At 42.5% G+C, this 18,876-nt stretch overlaps 1 protein-coding gene and 1 non-coding gene across 3 annotated transcripts in view; one reads left to right on the forward strand and one right to left on the reverse strand.

Annotated features, from left to right (window-relative positions):
- sema4f (sema domain, immunoglobulin domain (Ig), transmembrane domain (TM) and short cytoplasmic domain, (semaphorin) 4F) overlaps nucleotides 1-18,559 on the reverse strand; it is a 52,263-nt gene extending 33,704 nt beyond the window's left edge. The window contains exon 1 of one of the 2 annotated variants that reach the window (XM_044020182.1): nucleotides 18,543-18,559. Coding sequence is in view for 1 of the 2 variants with exons in the window: in XM_044020181.1 (XP_043876116.1) it covers nucleotides 10,766-10,874 (109 nt within the window). In the remaining variant the exon portion in view is untranslated. Of the gene's footprint in view, nucleotides 1-10,765; nucleotides 11,611-18,542 lie in introns of those variants that run through there. The other variant, XM_044020181.1, reaches the window with a different exon arrangement.
- An 8-nt stretch (nucleotides 18,560-18,567) lies between these two features.
- trnaa-cgc lies at nucleotides 18,568-18,639 on the forward strand. Its single transcript has one exon. It is a non-coding gene; the product is annotated as a tRNA-Ala (tRNA).
- Nucleotides 18,640-18,876: the final 237 nt, after the last annotated feature.

Consider the following 18,876-nt stretch of genomic DNA (forward strand, 5'->3'; position numbering starts at 1 on the left):
CCAAGTCTGTGAAGCTGCAGTGGAGTGCTTTGTGATGTTGACATGATTCTAGATCAGCGTGATGATGCTTTTAGGAGGCTTTTCCAGCTTCTCTCTCATACACACACATTTTAGGGAGCAGGTCTGCAACTGTAATGTTTCACTAAAAGATGAAAGTCTGGTGTCAGTCTGGCTCTAACCCCCGCCTCTCTTTTTGTATTCCCTCTGGACACACACACACACACACGCACAAAGCACATATACAGGCTTAGCAGACACCTCAATTATGATAATGTGGATCAGCATTAATGTATCCTTACAGCATGGCTGGCCTTTCACAATATATGTCTGTGTCCCCCAGACAGCAGGGGGCAGCTACTGTAGCTCATTTACCACAGGTTACATCCTCTGGAAGGCACATAGACAAATTAAGACATGTACAGTGTCAGGATGAGGAAAAGCACAAGCACACAAGCGTTTATGTGTGAGCAGATTATGTCGGATTATACAGTCCAAATAAATACCCCATTCATTCATCTTGGAAATCTTGTTTAATCCCAGGTTTGACAGGTTTGTTTATCAGTGGGAAATATTTTAAATAATTTAATCAGCATTTACTATCAGATCAAATGACTCTGCAACACATGCAGCTTTTTATCAGCTTCGGCCCTCATCGGATCTCAAGACCTGGGTGAACACGCTAATGTCATGTTAATCCCAGTGTCATTTCTGGTGCAATGTTACGATGCATATGCATCTTCTGTTTTTTAAGTTTCAATGAGGAACTAAAGTAAAAGATGCTTTCTTCTTCCTAATTTTTGTTCGACCACTGGTGATGAGAATGGTGTTCGTAGGGTACATCTGGATTCAAAAGTCTTCAGTATATGTGTTCCTTTTAGTGTGAAAGTTTGTAACCCTGGACTGAGCAGAGTTAAAGAAGCAGTGTGCAAAACCTGTGTGAAGCAGACAAGGATCGTTTGAGAAAATATCTTTCAGTCACAACTGCTACTCCTGAAATGGTGTTTCCCCTCTCTCATCCCTGCTGCAGCTCTTTCATTACAACCCTGCTGTTTCTTCCCTCTGCGCCTCCTCCCCTCTCTCATCCCTGCTGCAGCTCTTTCATTACAACCCTGCTGTTTCTTCCCTCTGCGCCTCCTCCTCGCCGTCTTCCTTAACACCCCCCCACCCACCCCCCAAAATACTGCCCCCTTCTTCTTCTTCCTCCTCTCCCAGACTCCCTCCCTCCCTGTAATTACCACCTCAGACTCCAATTAAAAGAAACCACAATAAGGAGAGCAGAGGGGGGAGACCAAGGGGCGGTAAGGTAAGGAGAGAGGGAGACACACACTTACACAGACGGGGGAATTTAATGAGAGGTTTGCGCGTACACACACACACACACACGCACACACACACACAGTTAAACTGGTATCATACACAGCTAACAGAAGAGTTCCTAAATCAAGCTTTCAGCAAAAGACAAATCTTTTCAGAGAACAGAACTGAGACCAATTGCATTCATAGTTTGTATGCAAGTGCTTATTTATACCCATTTGCATGTGCATTACATGTGTATGTATGCATGTGTGTGTGTGTGTGTGTGTGTGTGTCTGCTGCTGACAGCTTTTTCCTTTGTGTTCACCCCAGTCTGTTTCCTGCCATTAAGGTTCCCAATGTTTCTCTGCTTTCCTCAACAGCAAACACACACATGCACACACACACACCAAACTGAGCAAAAATGAGAGAAGGTCAGAGTCCCAAAAGAGGATGATGAAAAAAATATGAGGCAAACTAGGGATCAACAAGTCTCTTTTTTTATCTCTCTCTCTCTCTCTCACACTTACTCACTCACACACATACACGCACACACACCCGCACACACGGATAATAAAGAAATTCTGCAGAAAAAGCAATCAGCAATCAATAAGCACAAAGTATGAACAGTAGGGTAGCCCTTTACTGTCAAGTAGGAGTGTGTGTGTAAGGAAGAAATGGGCCTCCCTCATGGATATGTGCCAAACCAGGCTGCCAAAAGACACGCACACACTCAAACACACATGCACGCACACAAAAAAAAGAGTAAGGAGAGAGCAGAGAGTTGGTTTGATATAACAGTCTGCCAAAGCAAGAACGAGCACAATACTCTAAGAGGAAATGGATATGTGAGTGGAGTGCAACACACACACACACACGCACACTCACACATACAGACTCACACAGCTTCATTGATCTGTAAATTCACTTAATCCCATGTTTTGTCTTTGTTTTTCACTGCAAACCAGTTGAACCAAAGACTGCCTGTTTAAGTGTGAGCCAGTTCCACCTGATGGTCCAGTTCTGACGAAAGGTGGAATTTCATCGCTCTGTCCCACAGACTTACTGTATTATTACCAGGCTAATACATCTGTAAATGTATGAGGGCTGTAAATGATAATTTGTCTCAGTGTTTTGCTGTAAAGTGTAATAACAGTAATAACAACATTCCTTACAGTTTACATTGGCAGTATATCTGTGTCAGTTTGAATGTACAGATTTGAGTACAATGTTATGTCTGTGTGATCGTACATTAAACCCATGTTTTTCCTATCTTTATCACACAATATGTGTGAATATTGAGTGAATTTACATATATACATGCTATAAGCAGCAGTAAAGCTGTAAATTACAGGACATTTGCCATGCTGCGAGAAACCATTGTGTGTAGTCTGCACATGGCTGTGTCTGGGCGCTTTCAACAATCACTGAGGGTAAAAGAAAAAAAACCAACAGCCACAAATCTGGAACAAGCTGACAGTTCAATACGGCACCGTGCAGCACTAACGTGAGGAGATGTCTAACTTTTATATATGAGCGTGGGCTACACAGACAGACCTGACTAGAGTGTGGAAACCACTAACCAAAAAATGTGTTTCCTGCCTCTCCCATACGACCGCTTTTACCTTTAACACACACACACACATGCACGCACATTTGCACATGTATTCTTATTAGAACACTGCATTTACTTCCATTCATTTAGGCAGCCTAAACAAAGTGTTATCCCTATCCTTAACCACAAGTCAAATCTTAGCTCCAAACTTAACCAGTTCCTCATAAATGGTTTTGGTCTCTGTGAGGACTACTGCTCCTGACAAGGGTTAGGGTTAGGGTTAGAAAGAAGTAAAAAAATACAAGTACACATTCCTGAAAAAGCCTTTTAAAATTGTCTGCCCATGACTGGACGCTCTCTCTCTGACCTGGAAACACACAAACAAAGAAATCTACAGTGTGACCTGACAGGTCCATCATCGGATTTCTAATCAGTCTGAGTAAACATCCCACAATCTCTATATGAGGAACTGTTGTGTCTGTGTGCATATGAGACCTAGAGACACAAGCAGCTGAAATGGTAGCTGTTACTGTCTCAACACAAACATGGTGACCTTGTGTGCGACCTCTGACCTCGTCCTTAACCCACCACGCCCCTCATCTCACATCTCACGTTTGTCTGGTTGGTTTTGTCCTGAATGAGACAAATCAATGACACTCCGTCTTGCTCCGTTTTATTCCATCAATAACTATTAGATTCTTCTTATCAGCTCAGGCTTTTCCTTTTCTTATAACCTTATTGCTTTCTTTATATTTTCACCCTGCTTTTTTCTTTTCACCTATTCACCTACACATCACAGTCTTAAAATTAAATCTTCCTCCTTTACATCACCTTCAGATGGTGGATGATCAAATCAATACTGATTAAAATGAGTGATGGTGGTCCCAGACAATAGTCAGTGGTATTTTAACACATACAACAAGACTTTAAAATTAGAAACGACCAGAGAACTCAAATTGAAATTTAACTTCAGGCCAATTTTTGTGTCTGCATGTGCATGTGCATGTGCCAGAGAGGGCAGAGAAGAGAGAAGCTGCAGTGTTCTAGTAATAGAAGCTTCAAACTGGAGATTTAACTTGAAATGAAAACTGAACTCCACAGATTAAGTCTACCTGTTCTCTCTGCATTATAAGTGGTTCTATGTTACTTCCAGTAAGATGGGATTTTAACGCATTAACAAGGCGATAAAGGAATGAGACGAGGCAGTGAGCGCCAGTGAGTTCCAAATATGTTTGAAATGTGTGCTGCCCCTCCAGAATACTCAACCAGCCTCAACGTCATGACGCAGCACATTTCACATGACTTATGGTGAACGAGGGAGTGGGAACAAAACCACGAGGAGGAAAGAATGAATGAAGACGAAGCACAATGTTGGCGTCCCATCTACAATCTCATCCTACCCTGTCACTGACCTTCAACTGTTCACAGCTGTCACGTGACGGAGGAGTAGACGTAGTAGAAGAAGAGGAAATGCCAAATTAGGGCAGAGAAAGGAATCAATGGGAATGTGCTTGCGTTGACTTAGTGTGTGTGTGCGTGTGTGTGTGCGTGTGACATCTGACTCTGTTTGACCTCATCTCTGACCAGCTCCAGTCACAGGAGTGCCTGTGTGGGCTGACCATTCACAAACAGTGTGGGAGAATGCATTCACCACTATGTACGTGTGCATCGCTAATATCATTCTCACAATCACGCGGAGTGCCTGGACTTTCACAGAGAGAGCTTTATGAGTGCAAGCGCATGGGAAGCTAATGAACTGTACTGATGAATATGTGAAGGAGTGAGAGAATATTTACTGTAGGTGGCTGAAAATTGCTGGGAATTTACTCCTTTTATTCTTTTCCTGTCACTCACATGAAACGGTTGGTTTCAGTTTGATTAGGTACAGGTTAGGTTTCACTCATATTAAAAGGTTCAGCGTGATATTGTAGGAGGGTTTACTGGCAGACACTAAATGTACTCATGTTTGTATTAGTGTATAATTGTTTCAAAAGAAAACATCATTATTTGTGTGGCCAAATAAGATTTTTCTGCAAGGGCCTTGCTTTCAGGAAGCTGCCATCTTGTGCCGCCATGTTTCTTCGAAACATACTCAGTTTCTTGCACAATCTTTTCAAAGTCCTGATGCTAAAGATAAGGGTGAGAAGCTCAGTCATCCGGGAGAGGCTCAGAGTAGAGCCGCGACTCTTCAACATCGAGAGGAGCCAGATGATGAGTCAGATGGCACCAGGTTAGGATCCCTCCTGGACGCCTCCCTGGTGAGGTGTTCCAGGCATGTCCCACTGGGAGGAGGCCCCGGGGAAGACCCAGGACTTGCTGGAGAGACTCAGTCTCTCGGTTGGCCTGGGAACGTCTCGGGATTCCCCCGGAAGAGCTGAACGAAGTGGCCGGGGAGAGGGAAGTCTGGGCTTCCAGGCTCAAGCTGCTACCCCCATGACCTGACCTTTGTTAAGTGGTAGAAAATGGATGGATGGATGCTAAAGATAAAGTGGTGCTGATGTGCCAAAAGTACTTTCACATAAAAAAGTATTTCCACATTTCTCATCTTGTCCCTGGTTGCATCTTTGCTTGATTAATAATGATCTTATTCTCGTAATATTACGAGAAGGAAAGATTTAGTATTTTTTCCTTTACATTTTGGCTCTAATACTCCATCGTATATTATAGATAGGAAGGCACCTTTTAAAATGATGTAACTTTTCATTATGCTCTCAAGCTACAACCACAAAGAACTGGGGTTATCAAGCTAAACTAAAAGAAGCTGTGAAAGCGGTAGTTCATTCCCATGACACCACTCAACTGCACCAGGCCCTCTAGTCTACACTTGGAAGAAGGATAGGATAAGGGGCTGAGAAACAATAACAGAGAGAGAGAGAGGCAGAGAGAGAGAGGGAGGGAGGGGAGAGAGAGAGAGAGAGAGGGAGGGAGAGAATTTGACGGAAGTAAGAAAAAGAGGAAAGACTGTTCTCTTGTCTTTACACAGCCACATCATATTCCCTGGTGGGAGACAACAATGCAGCCTCAACCCAAACACATAATCTACTCAAGTCCTCATGCATCCTCACAAGCAAGACTCACTTCAGACAGTGTAGTAGCCGCTATACGCTTCCTGGCCTGACCCCCAGGCATTTCTCTGACATGAAAACATTGTAGTGACCCAAGCAATCATCCAAACAAAAGATGTGCAGGACAAATCTTCTGTCCACAGCATTAATAATTCCACCCACAAATAGTGACCAGCAAGAGTTTAGCAACAAAAACAACCCAAATGTTTCTTTGACTTTTTTTTTTAAACATTAAACTGTAATGATACACAGATTTTACAGGGATGAGCCGATAAACAGTATTGATATTGGTCCAAAACTGGCCCAATATCACTGGATCATATATTAAGAATGCACAACATTATCAGCACGATATCAGCATCGGCAGATATTGGCTTTAAAATGTATGATCAGATATTGGCAAACACACCAAGGTCTGCCGATATGACTGATTAAAATAGTAAGCTGAAAAAGCTCCTACCTCTTTGACTTCTATGCTAGCGCCCCCTATAGCTATTATTTTTTGCCTATTTATTTTGCACAATGAATATTTTATATCCACATCTGCTGTGACATAGAGTATGAAAAATATGACCTCTGCTGTTGGGCAAAAGGAAAGATGTGTAGATATATAGATCGGTAACATATTGGCCCAAGCACTCCCGATATATCAGCATATCAGATATCGGCAAAAAGTCCAATATCGTGAGTCCCTATCATGTATGAGAAAAAAGAAAAAATGTAAAATCCAATATGATCTGTAAACCTTAAATGAGTATATAAATGCTTTAATATACACATGCAACATGCTGTTCAGAGAGATGTCCACCACCAGTGTCACACGAGTAAGAGCTGCAAACAGCTGGTTGAAGCTATGTGGTAGATGAATCAATACAAATCTCTTATAAAATGCTCAGTTGTGTGAAAGACCTTTTTTAGAACGCTTTATCAGTATCGTTAGACAGAAACTCAAGTTTGTATCAGACTCAAAAAAGTGTTATGGAGCCATCCCTGATTTTTTTTTGTCATGCCAGAAGACGAAGTGTGGTGCCAGCAAAGAAGCAGCAGAGGCTGCATCATCATCATCATTATTTCCTTGTGTTCTTGTTGTTAGGTGTGAAGCCCCGCCCAGCAATGAACAGTCTGTAGTGAAATCAAGGCTGTGACTGTAATTTACAGGCTCTACTAATCTTTGTTGTATGGGACTCCTGCCCACACACACACACACACGCACACGCACACACAGTGTTCACACTAGTGCAAGTGTTGGCACTGACACAAAAATCTACAATAGAATAATAAAACTTCCATGGTTGACAGCTGCTGGAGTGGAACTGTTTGAACAGAGATTCTGTTAAGCTTCTGTTGACTAAAAACACAGAGAAATGACAGTTTTGGTGAGCGTGCAGGTGCTACACTGGCTGGACACTGGGTGGCCTTATGTAAAGCACAAAAAAGCTCATCATGTACCTGCATAGTTTTCAGCCAACCAAGCAAATCACCTTAGACTCTCTCCTGCACCATAAATGGACGCTGGGCCACACAGCCGTTGCACCACTGGGAGCCAGGCCCTCCCTTGTGTGCCGACACCCTAATGAGTTTCATGTGAGGAGCATTAAAACAGCAGCTCGAGCAGTGAAACTGAGCGGAGCTGGCAGGGGAGCCACTCTCTGATCGCATCACTGCAGTCACACACACACACACACAGACACAATATAAAGTTTACACTGTTTCATGAATACACTCAAGTTTGAGTTACTATCCAAAATATACCAGCACTTTTTAACATACAACTCATGATATTAACATGTCTAAATACATAATGTAAAATTATGTTTTGAAGCTAAATGCTAATTTTCTAGTAAAAGCACAATTATGAGCAGCCACACAGGCTTGTTAGGGATTTCTTTAAATTAAAATCCCACACTCGAATGGTAACATCATTATGCACTGTGCAATTTCAGCCAAGCACTTTTATGACTTTCCCCCAAACACCTAACCAGAGAGCTGGGACAATTCCACATCAGTCTAATTAGCCACCAGTTACTATGAACACATTTACAGATGTATCGCAGAAGGGAAATGAAATGAGACAAGTAAGAAAATAATTCCCTGACATGATCAAACGTGAATTAAATGTCAGAGATGTACTGCATACTGTTAAAACTTTTCTTTTTCTATTTGGTTTCCAATGTCTAATGAACACAATAAGGCCTGAGGGTGGCGCGCTGGCTTTGCTGTGAAGGCGGATTATCACGAAATTCATCAGGTCTCGCTCTGACGACCATTGATGTCAGACAGGATCTGCAGACTCACTGCCAGCTGAACTGCACCTGAAAGCAGTTTCCATCAGCTGTACATGCCTAATCAAGCTCTGCACAAACACACACACAAAGCACATGACTAGTTGTTCATAACAACTGCACCATTCTACGTCAGAGTCTGTCAGAGTCATCATAACAAGCACAAAAGCATGCACGCCCATGCACACGCACGCACACACTGCATGTGCTCTTACTGTAAGAGTCATGCATGTGCTCTTACTGTAAGAGTCATGCATGTTTTGCACTTTTCTGTGTTGTGTAGAACAGCATTAATGCTACATTTGATACTGTCTTGTAAAAAAAAAAAAAAGAAGAAAAAAGTGAATCCCTGCTCTCTGGAGCATCGTAGTGTATGTGGATGTTTGCCTTTGTGTCACTGAAGTTTGCTGGCACTCACTCTAACTGCATTTGTTGTGGGGCAAGTGTGCCACAGGCCACAGTTGCATAATGCCACACAGAGTCATGGATGTAACTTACAAACACTGCATTCATTCAGCAAATCAACAGCGAATGGGGACTGCCTTACATATTTAGATGCAAGTCTATGATAAGCTATGCTAACATGTACAAATTTGACCAACTTCAGCTTCTCAAGTTTGAATGTGTTCCTGTTTCTTTGTGCCATAGGAAAAATAAATCAAGAAAGCTGAATGAGTTTGAGGTTTGGGATAAAAAGAACTACATTTTCTGCCATTTGATGAACCAAACAACTAAAGATGTTTAATCCATTAGTTCACTGCAGCCCGAATGAAGCGTCTTATCGGAATATACCATCTTGCTGTACACCATCTATTTAATTCCCCTCTTCTCTCACGTCTGTGATTTGCACTTCTATTTATTTGAAAAGAATACATTTGTGTCTTCTGTTCTCCATAATGAAGCTACAGGCTCAATAGTTCATACTGCATTTATATCAATCCAAGCACATTTGATGTACTGCCCCACAATATGAACTTCTACTTTCATCTTTCTATTGATTTCCAGCAACATCTAAGGCAGAAATACGTCACAGTTACATTGACAATTACAACTACAACGTCTACCATATCCGACCATGGTGTTTTATCAGAACGGTGTTTTAAATAAAAGTAAAAATAAAGCACTTTCACTCTGATCATTTGTGTCCAAGTCAACATAGAAATAGAAAAGATTAAAGCACAACAAGTTCTGCAGAGTGCACCAGTGGAGCAAAGACAATAAATACAGTCAGGTGACTGGAGTACAAGCTAATGGTCAATGGACTCAGCGATTCAACCTCTTAATGTTACTGTAAACACCATCACATGGTGGAAATGGAAACAAAATACCAAGATGTAATAATCAGGCACAAAATACTGAAGGGAGAATGAAAAGATGAAAAGCCACAGGAGAAAGAAAATAGGGTGAAATGGAGAAATTGCACTGAGATTTATCACGCAGCAAACAAAGAGAATACATTGAAAACATGAACAGACACACTCACACAGACTGGCGTCTCCAAAGACTCATCTAATAGCTCTGCAGGACTATTGTATCATAAGCATCTAATTACTTTGTTGTGGTGGATGTCTTCTCTTATTTTCGTGTTTTCCATTTTAACTGACAGTCGGTCAGTTTGCAGAAAACAAGGACACTCAAGTGTGTGCTGCAGACCCTTGTGGTCACAAAGAGGGGGCTTGTTTGAGAGCCGAGCCGGACTTCCATTCACTCCAACTCCCAAACTCTGTATCTGGGCTCCATTTATCCCCCCCCCCCAAACACATTTCAAGATGGTTGAGGATGTCATGCACAAAGCAACTTTTCAAGAATGCTAAGGGTGATTTTTGTGATCGTTTCAAAGCATGAAACCCATTTCAGCCCCCACATCCACTCAGCTTAAGTGTTCCAGCGCAAGACTCTGATTCATGGGCAGCTTAGAGAGCTGCTGATCCTGACCTCTGCCTTCTCCTGCTCTGAGCAGAATGAAAGGACAAGATTCCACATATTATGCATCAATCCCTCCAGGGATAAAGCACATTTTGGTTGAACTGCCCCTTTAAATCTGAACACAGCTACGTGTCTGGATCAAGCAGCAGCAGCAGCAGCCCACCACTGGGTTCTCTGCCCAGGCTGCTGCACTTGTTGTTGGCATTGAGGAGAACAAGTCTGGCACCTGCTTGCTTCGCCAGCATCACTATTTATCAAGCTGTAATAAAAGGCAGGAGGCAGAATCTTGAACAGGGCTCTCTCTGTGTGTGTGTGTGTGTGTGTGTGTGTGTGTGTGTGTGCCAAAGCATGACCACACACTGCCTGCTGTGCATGTGGTTAAATATTAATAATAGCAATAAAACAGAAATACCATAACCAGTATTATACCTAACCCTAGCCTTAACCTAACCACAACTCACAATTCCAAATCTTAAGACTTAAACTTAACCAGCTCTTCAGAAAAGAGGACCTGCCTCATTAGGACCAGGTTTTGGTCTCCATGAGAGCTACTGGTCAGCATGTGTGCCAGAAAAGCGTCCTAATGAGGTAACAGGTACAGGAACACACACTGATTGCTTTCCAGAGTAGTTATTTCCCTTCACCTCGCAGGTTGTGCTCCCCTTCCTGTCCGCCCAGGGTCGCAGCCCAGGAGGCTTCAGAGAGCAGCCACAGCACCGGGAGCACCGTCACCATGGCACCGCCGGAAACCATCCTGAGAGGAGATCCGTATGATCTGGTTTCAACACCAAAGTCCTGGACTTTCAGCTGCGATGCATCCTGATGATCCTGGTCCTGGTTTTTACGAGTTAAAAAGCGCGCGGGACTCAATCCAATACAGCGATAAATATATATTCATATATTTATAAATGTAAATAAGTTGGACTAACAGCTTCTGCGTGCAGTTATTGCTTCTTCAATGTGTTTGATGTGTTATTTATTCACAGGTTACTCCTTTCCAGTCTGCACAAAGCGCACAGAAGCGCACGCATCCGCTCAGCGCAACCGAGCGCTGGATTATCCACTGACGAAAAGCGACATTGTAAAAACCTAGGAGTTTAATGACTTTTCTGGTGGGTTTTTGCAGTGAATCGTAGTAAATTCAACACACATTTCTGCGCCAAACTCGTGCAATAAAAAGTGGCGTCCTCTCGCGCAGGAATAATGTCCTGTGTGTGTTTACAATCAGCTGAAGCCTCGCTCTCCACTTTGTCGCTGAGCCTGTCCCGCCGGTATCAACAAACCTCCGCCTGCCTCCACTTTAGAAACATCCAGGGGGGGAAAAAATGTCAAAACAAAGAAATAATGCTCATTTAAATCCACGCGTAAACAAGAAGATACGCTGAGCGCGCGCGCTGTGGAGCGCTGGTACGGGTGCACACGCGGATATGTTCGCTCGTGGCCGACTCGGGGACGATCTACTGCTGCTGCTGCTGCTGCTCGAGCGCTGCTGACCGAGCTGGAGCAGGAGCCAAACGTCGCGCGCCCCGCCTTCCGGAAAAGGCAGCGCGAGAGGACAACAGGTAAGAGAGGATGATGTCACTGTGCTCCAAATTGGCTATGTCAGGAAAATTAAAGTGTTTGAAATGCTTATTATTATTTTTTTTTTTAAAGTGCAGTATATGAATATATATATTTATATATAGATATATCTGTATACACATTTAGCCCTGAAGAGCAGCTGTATAAGCTTTAAACTTGAATAAATAAATTATATAAATCTATTTGGTGTTATGAACGTGACATACACTACCCTACTAGATCGAGATTAGTTTGTTAGTTCATTTCAAAAAGACAGAGCTGGGTGACCTGGTCCATGACAGTACGAGCATAATATCACTCTTGTGTTGGCATCTCTGCACTGGCTCCCAGTCTATTTTAGAAGTCATTTTGAAATTCTGCTTTTTTCACTTATAAAAGCCTTGAATGGTCCTGCCCTACCTTACCTCAGTGATCATTTACATCCTTATTCACTGTCACAATCACTGAGCTCTGCCTTGTGGTACCTATAGGTCAAGATTAAAACACCAAGACGGAGCCTTTGTTGTGGTAGCTCCTAAATTGTGGAACAAACTGCTGACCCCTCGCACACTGCCTGTTTCTAAATCCCAAATAAAAACCCACTTCTTCTCCTTGGCGGTGTTCCCTGACCATGTATAAGAGCTGGCAGTTTTAGTGTTTTATACACATTTATATTGTTTATTGACTATGTTTCTTTTAGTTTGCATTGTTTCATATTAGTTTTATGTATTGATGTGATGTGCAGCACTTGGGTCAACTCCTGCTCAAATGTGCTATAGAAATAAATTTGTATTGTATTGTATTGTTGTTGTTGTTAAAATCACTGGCCGCATTCATATTTCCTGCTCGTGTATGTGAGCCGAGAACATCTACAGTAGCCAGAGTCTGTGTCTCACATAATTAAACTTTCCCCCCCCATTATAATCATCCCATTAAATGTTCTACTTTGAATCAGTCTCAGTCTCTGCTCCCTGTAAACTGTGTTTCCTAATCCATCTGTAAGTCATCTTACATGGCGGTTGAGTGGGTTGGGGTAGGTGGTGTGTCGGGTGGGGTTTGGGGGAGGCTTCCAAAGTAAAGATGATTAAACAGTAGATGTGAGGTCAGAGGACTCCAGGCTTTAACCACTTGTATAAATCACCAAGATGATGTTTTCCACCATGTGCTCTTCATTTCTCCAAACTATTTCTTCTTTGATGCCTCAAAAAACACGAGTAAACAAACACAACTCCTGATGATGACGTACAGTTACCTAAAAGAACAACATGCCTTTTAATATTTATTTTTTTTAGCTCTGCAGTAGCAACAAAAATGTGGAAGAAATGTAAACCATCTTTCCCGCTTCCTCCTCCCTGGAGTCGATCGAGCGCCATGGTTGGTGGTGCTAACCGGCCAATTTCACGGGGAGGGGGTGCAGACATGTACCCCAAGTCTGGGACAAAAGGGAGGGGTCAGAGTGGAGCCTGGATTAAAGGATTAGGAAGATGAAGATGGGGAAGGAGGAGGACGAGGTTCAGAGGTGAGGGAGCGATGATAAAGAAAGAGCCAAATGGCGCTAAGAAGTGAGTGGCGCCATCTCTAATCGAGCCTGATTAAGCTCACACTGTGCGTGTCTCATCTTTATGCAGCCAATGACTTTTGAGTGATGAAAACATCAGTCACTATCACAATAGATGTCTTCATTCGTGACGGCTGCAGAGACCATTGGGGCCGCGGACACCTCAGGAGAACTCCACCCGGCCTTCACCCGTGACTTCTGGGTGGTGAGCAAATACATCAGTGTCAGGGTGAAGGTTCAGATCCATGTGTGGGTCAGTCATCAGTCGGACCAACTGCTGTTCATCTGTGATGAAACAGGGAAGTGTTGACAGTCAGAAAGTATGTACCAAAAGGTAAAAAACAGTGAGTTGTTTGGCCATAACTAAACAGCAAGTTCATCATTGAGGGACTCGCGAGCATCATGAGCATTGGAGACAATGGAGACTGAGGAATTTCACTCATAGACAACATGGTAATGTTGATAAAGCAGCCCTCTAGTCTTTGTTTTGTGTCAGTCATTTTCCAGTTTGGTCCATCAGCTGCATATGAAAAAACTTTACTTTTCTGTTCATGTTTCTTTTGGAGTCTGTATTGTGTTGGCAGCAGGTATGGGAATCGGTATTGGTCAGTATCGTTAAGAAATCGCACCGTGTATGCCCAGATTAACAATCAAATTTCAGCATAATCCTGTATATATGGGGTAACAAGCATGGATTAACCCCTCACAACCAGCTCCAGATCGGCAATCGTATGGTCGGATGAAAATCAAACCAGTCTCGTGAGGGTATCACATCCGTGAGGGTAGAGCATCCGAGCATTGGACCGTGTAGTGTGCGGAGAATTATGTCTTTGAAATGACTCAGACTCACAACCCACCACCTATGGGTATAAGTCAGTTTACAGACCATTGTGGGCAACGGGGGAGGTTGCAGAAGTTCCAATCAGAAAGTGATTAAAATACGAATAATCTTATATACAGCAGCTTTATACAAGATGCTTAAAACAAACACAGTTGGACAATAAAGAGATCAACCAGAACGCTTCAGTAAACAAGGCACTAAGACAAGAAGAGACACAAAGAAAAAAAAAACTGCGATGCACAGACACAAAGATTGATGGAAGCCTTCAAACCTCTTCGCTGGTTCAACGTGAAGCACAACATTTACATAAAGTGGCTTTTCAGACTGGCATAAATTAACCAGGAGCACCAACCAGTGAGGAACACTGCCTTAAAGGGATTGCCACGGCTGCTTATCTGTCACCACACATTAATATTCAGTCCCTGACGTAAGGAAGCTGCAATCTGTGACCCTGCACTCCTTTGGTCTATGCATGTGTTGATCAGTGTGCACGCCTGTTTATGCATAGTCACACGTCTGTAAATGCACGTTTGTGAGTGTACCCGACTGTATGTGTGTGCATGTTCGTACAGACTGAGGCCTGGGTTACGCCAAAGGTTTTTGAATGAGTGTCTGCATGAGAGTGTGTGACTAATAGTTGGGGACCACTGGCTGAAGGTGGGGGGATTTTACTGGGTGAGGAAGATGACGGAGAAGAAGATCTGACAGAGGAAAGAGCTAGAACGAGATTGACATGCCAACACCTCCTCCAGCAAATGTAATTACGTAGCTCTAAAGGCTGCTCCTTGATCTGCACATGTGCATGTGACACTGACCTTGTTTTTGGACAGACAAAAACAAGTCATTGTTTCTATTCTAAAGTTGGACTCTATTTTCTATTAATGCATAAAAACACTTGAATGTAAACAGAACATTCAAAAAATATGTATTGCATTGAAGCTTTTATGCTTCAGTGAGGTTGAAGGTAAATGTTGAATGAGAGCAATGGAAACCGTTTCAGCAAAAGGATGTTTAGACATCACATGACTGTGTGTGTGTGCGCCCAGAAGACACACACACACACACTCATTTAGCTAACAGCTTTCACTCTCCTAATTGAACCCAAGATATAGTATAACCTCCATCTTCTCCCTCTCTCTCTATCTGCATGTGTGTGCATGTGTGTGTTCTGCTGTCATTTTATGTCTGTCCTACTTTATCAATAAAACTGTCAGCCTAAAGAAAGGAATAAAAACACACCGAGCAGAAATCCTGTGCAGACTATGTGTATTTGACTTACAATGTTTGTCTAAAACAGAGCAGACTTCGAAATGATTCCACACCCTTGTGTGATATACCGTGCTCCTTGTTATTGTACCACAGTTTGGCTTGTTTCCAGCTGATTTAACCCACAATCCCTCACCTCTGCAGAGGAGGAAATGGAACAAACAGGCCTAAGCCTTTACCACTAATCCCCAAAGTATGGACTCTGCTGTGTTATGGAGGGTGGAACTGGAAAGGACTGAGGCAGGTGGTCTGAGCTCCTTCTCTGACCGCAGGTAAGACTGAAGATTTGGATCAACACTCAGTTAAACCATTTAATTTTCTCCGTTCCATCTAAATAATCCAGTGTGCGCATTGTTCCAGGTCTATTACATATTTTGATCTGCTCTCAAGTTTATAAAGCCATAGATAAATAATTCATGAAGTGAATGACAAGAACACAAACATATTTCACAAATTGTATGTGTAAACCACCAAATGTCTTTCCCCAGACCACGTCCTTACAGGGAATAATATGTTATGCAAGCATGTGAGCGAGCTAAGAGCAGATAAGAGACTGAAACCTCTTAACCTGAGGAGATGGAGTTGTCCAGGAGACTTATTATACTTCTGCCCTGCCCTCACCTCACCTCACAAAGAGTAGCAGTTCCAGTGGTGGAGGTGGAGTATTACGCCCCGCCCACCAAGCAGAAAAAACATTTCGACAACAGAAGACGTAGTCGCCACGGAAAGTCATCTGAGCCTCGACCTGGCAACCCCCGAACAGGCAGAGACTCCGACTCTCCTGCCTGACGGACCAAGCAGATGTGTCCAAGGGAGCAGTAGCATCGCTCTCTTCTTCTTTGGTAGAAATGCGTCTTATTCCCTGCATCCAGACTTGTACCGCCACCCGATGGTGAAGTCAGATACTACAGGACCATGATGCGTGAGCATACCCGGATCTGCGATATGTGACACACACTTCATTGTGCGCGGCATGTGTGGGGAAGTATACCAACGCTTTGCATGGATGAGGTCCTGGGTTCAATCCCCACCAACCTGACTTTTTATCTGCAGTGAATCAGAGCAGCAAACTCAACAAAGCTACACCGTCTAACATCGTGCAATTGAAACAATGCTGTCTATGCTGGTCAAATCATCCAGAGACATACTGTATACCAGGCAACTCATCTTTTCAGTTGGCTGTATCCATAAAATGTCCTGTATGATGCAGAAACATACAGGGCAAGCAAAGGGGGAGAGCATTTTACTGGCTCTCCAAAAATCCCAAGAGACAGCAGAGGTGGATCAATGTCATAAAAGGAGCATAAGAGGTGGAGCAAAGGAAACCCATAGGCAGCAGATTCCACACAGAGGTTGAAAAAAAGAAATAAACAGAAAGAATAGAAGGGTTTTCTCTCAGGACGACATAAAAAAACCCACACAAGACTGATCCCAGAATGCAGTGATTATTTAAATCCCTTCAGGTTGTATTACAGTTACTGTACGTCACATGCATGTCATAGATGTATCATGGGGAAACTCATAAAAAACACTTATTATGTTCTTGAATTCATGGCTTAAAAAGTCCCAGCAGTCCTGAGCTGTGGCAATAAACTGTTTGTGTATATTAACACGACAGGATTTACATAAAAGACAAGACAGCCATCATCATATATGTTACATACGTGCTGTTTTCACTGATCACTTAGCACATGATACGACGAAAGCCCGGGCATGGTGGTAAACAATCAATTATTTATATGCCACACACACATAAGCATACACACATCGACAGTGACACACATCATATTTGATTAAGAAGCCTTGTCTGATTAAAGGGGACATTTGACCTATAATTAGCATTGTGGTGCAGTTTCTTCTTTAGTGCGAGCGAAAGCAGAAATCATTAGCTTCATCATAAGGATCACAAAGAGCTTTGTAAGACACGCTGCGAAATCTAATCACCTGCGGTGCGTCTGTTCCGCAGGGATATGGTGAAAATACTGCAGTGCTTGAGCAATTTTATGAAACATATGACATATGAGGGAACATATGCTCAGCGTATGGGGCCGTGTGCTCGACTTAAATCTGGCCACGTCGTCGTAGAAGCATCGGGAAAGCTCTGAGAGGGTGAAACCCCGCACAGAAGGTGAGTCAATGAAGAAGCCTCACTCAGTATGTTTACATGACAACCAGACGACCAAACCTGCACTTACATGAAAGTAGTTGGACTGAAATTGTGCTAAATGTAACTTCTCAAAGATGGAATAACACATCCATGTGATATGATTGGAAGTCAAACTACCACGGCCCAAGTGTTGACCATGGAATAATAGAAGAAGCTGGTATCAAGGTTATCTTAGTTAATGAAAACTAATGAAATAATGAAAATTAAAATAGAAAAGAACATTTTGGTTAACTGAAATAAAACTATAATTGTATTATGAGACACAATAATTAAGATCTGATCACCTTTTTGCATCTTGCAACTGGCAAATACTCCATAATACAAAAAAATTAAACTGACACTAAAACTAATAATACAAAATAAAAAAAACAAAGCATTTACAAAAATAAAAACCAATAAAAACTAAATCTAATGAAAAAACAAAAGATGAAGAAGACAACAACAAGAAAAACAGGGCAAAATCCAAAAGTTATTGCTCTATCATGACTTGTGGCGAGAAGCAGAAAAAACCACCAACAAACCGTAACCCTAATCACAATCACTAACATCGCAGATGTAGTCTCTTCTGTCAGCATTAAGCAGGTGTGTTATCACAGGGGTGTGTCTACTTGATAATGCTAAAGTTGTTTTAGTATCTGATATAATAGGTCAAGCGCTCACACTTTCTTTTATTAATGTGTTTCCTGATAGTGCTTGTATATGGGAATGTTGTGAGAGCAGCTGAGAGAACCATGCAATTTTGACAGAAACCAACTATGTGTAGCATCATCTTCATCATCATCATCATCATGAAAGAAATCAGACGCCTCACCAATGAGAAGCACTCAAGCCAACTTCAACAACAGAGCACAATATAATTCATTCAATTGTGGCCACTAAAACCTTACACGGCCACTGACGGCCATTATGAGACGGGTGTGCTCTAATGCACAGACATGAAAGTGCTGTGTATCACATATCTGCCATGTCATGTTGGGGTTAATGAAACTTTTAGCTTCCCTCAGCAGTCACACACATAATTACACTCACTGTGCCTTCAGCAGTGGTAACAGGAGGGGATGTAGCTCAGTGGTAGAGCGTGTGCTTCGCATGTACAAGGTCCTGGGTTCAATCCCCAGCATCTCCACTTCTTACCTGCAGGAAATGAAAAGATGCAAAGTTTAGGTTGCTATTTATGAGGGAGAGTTTATCTACAGTGGTCACGATGGAGGCTTTTATTCCCACTTCTTAATCTATTTGGGATATCTCTGTTTGCAGCTGTCTCAATGTCTTTGTCTCCATCTTATACTGCACTTTTTAAATGATCCTCGTCCCTCTAACCAATCAGAGTTGATATTTAAAGTGAGGTTAACTAAATTAATTA

Source organism: Solea senegalensis, linkage group LG3 (assembly GCF_019176455.1).
Source record: "Solea senegalensis isolate Sse05_10M linkage group LG3, IFAPA_SoseM_1, whole genome shotgun sequence".
In the NCBI taxonomy this organism is placed as follows: Eukaryota; Metazoa; Chordata; class Actinopteri; order Pleuronectiformes; family Soleidae; genus Solea; species Solea senegalensis.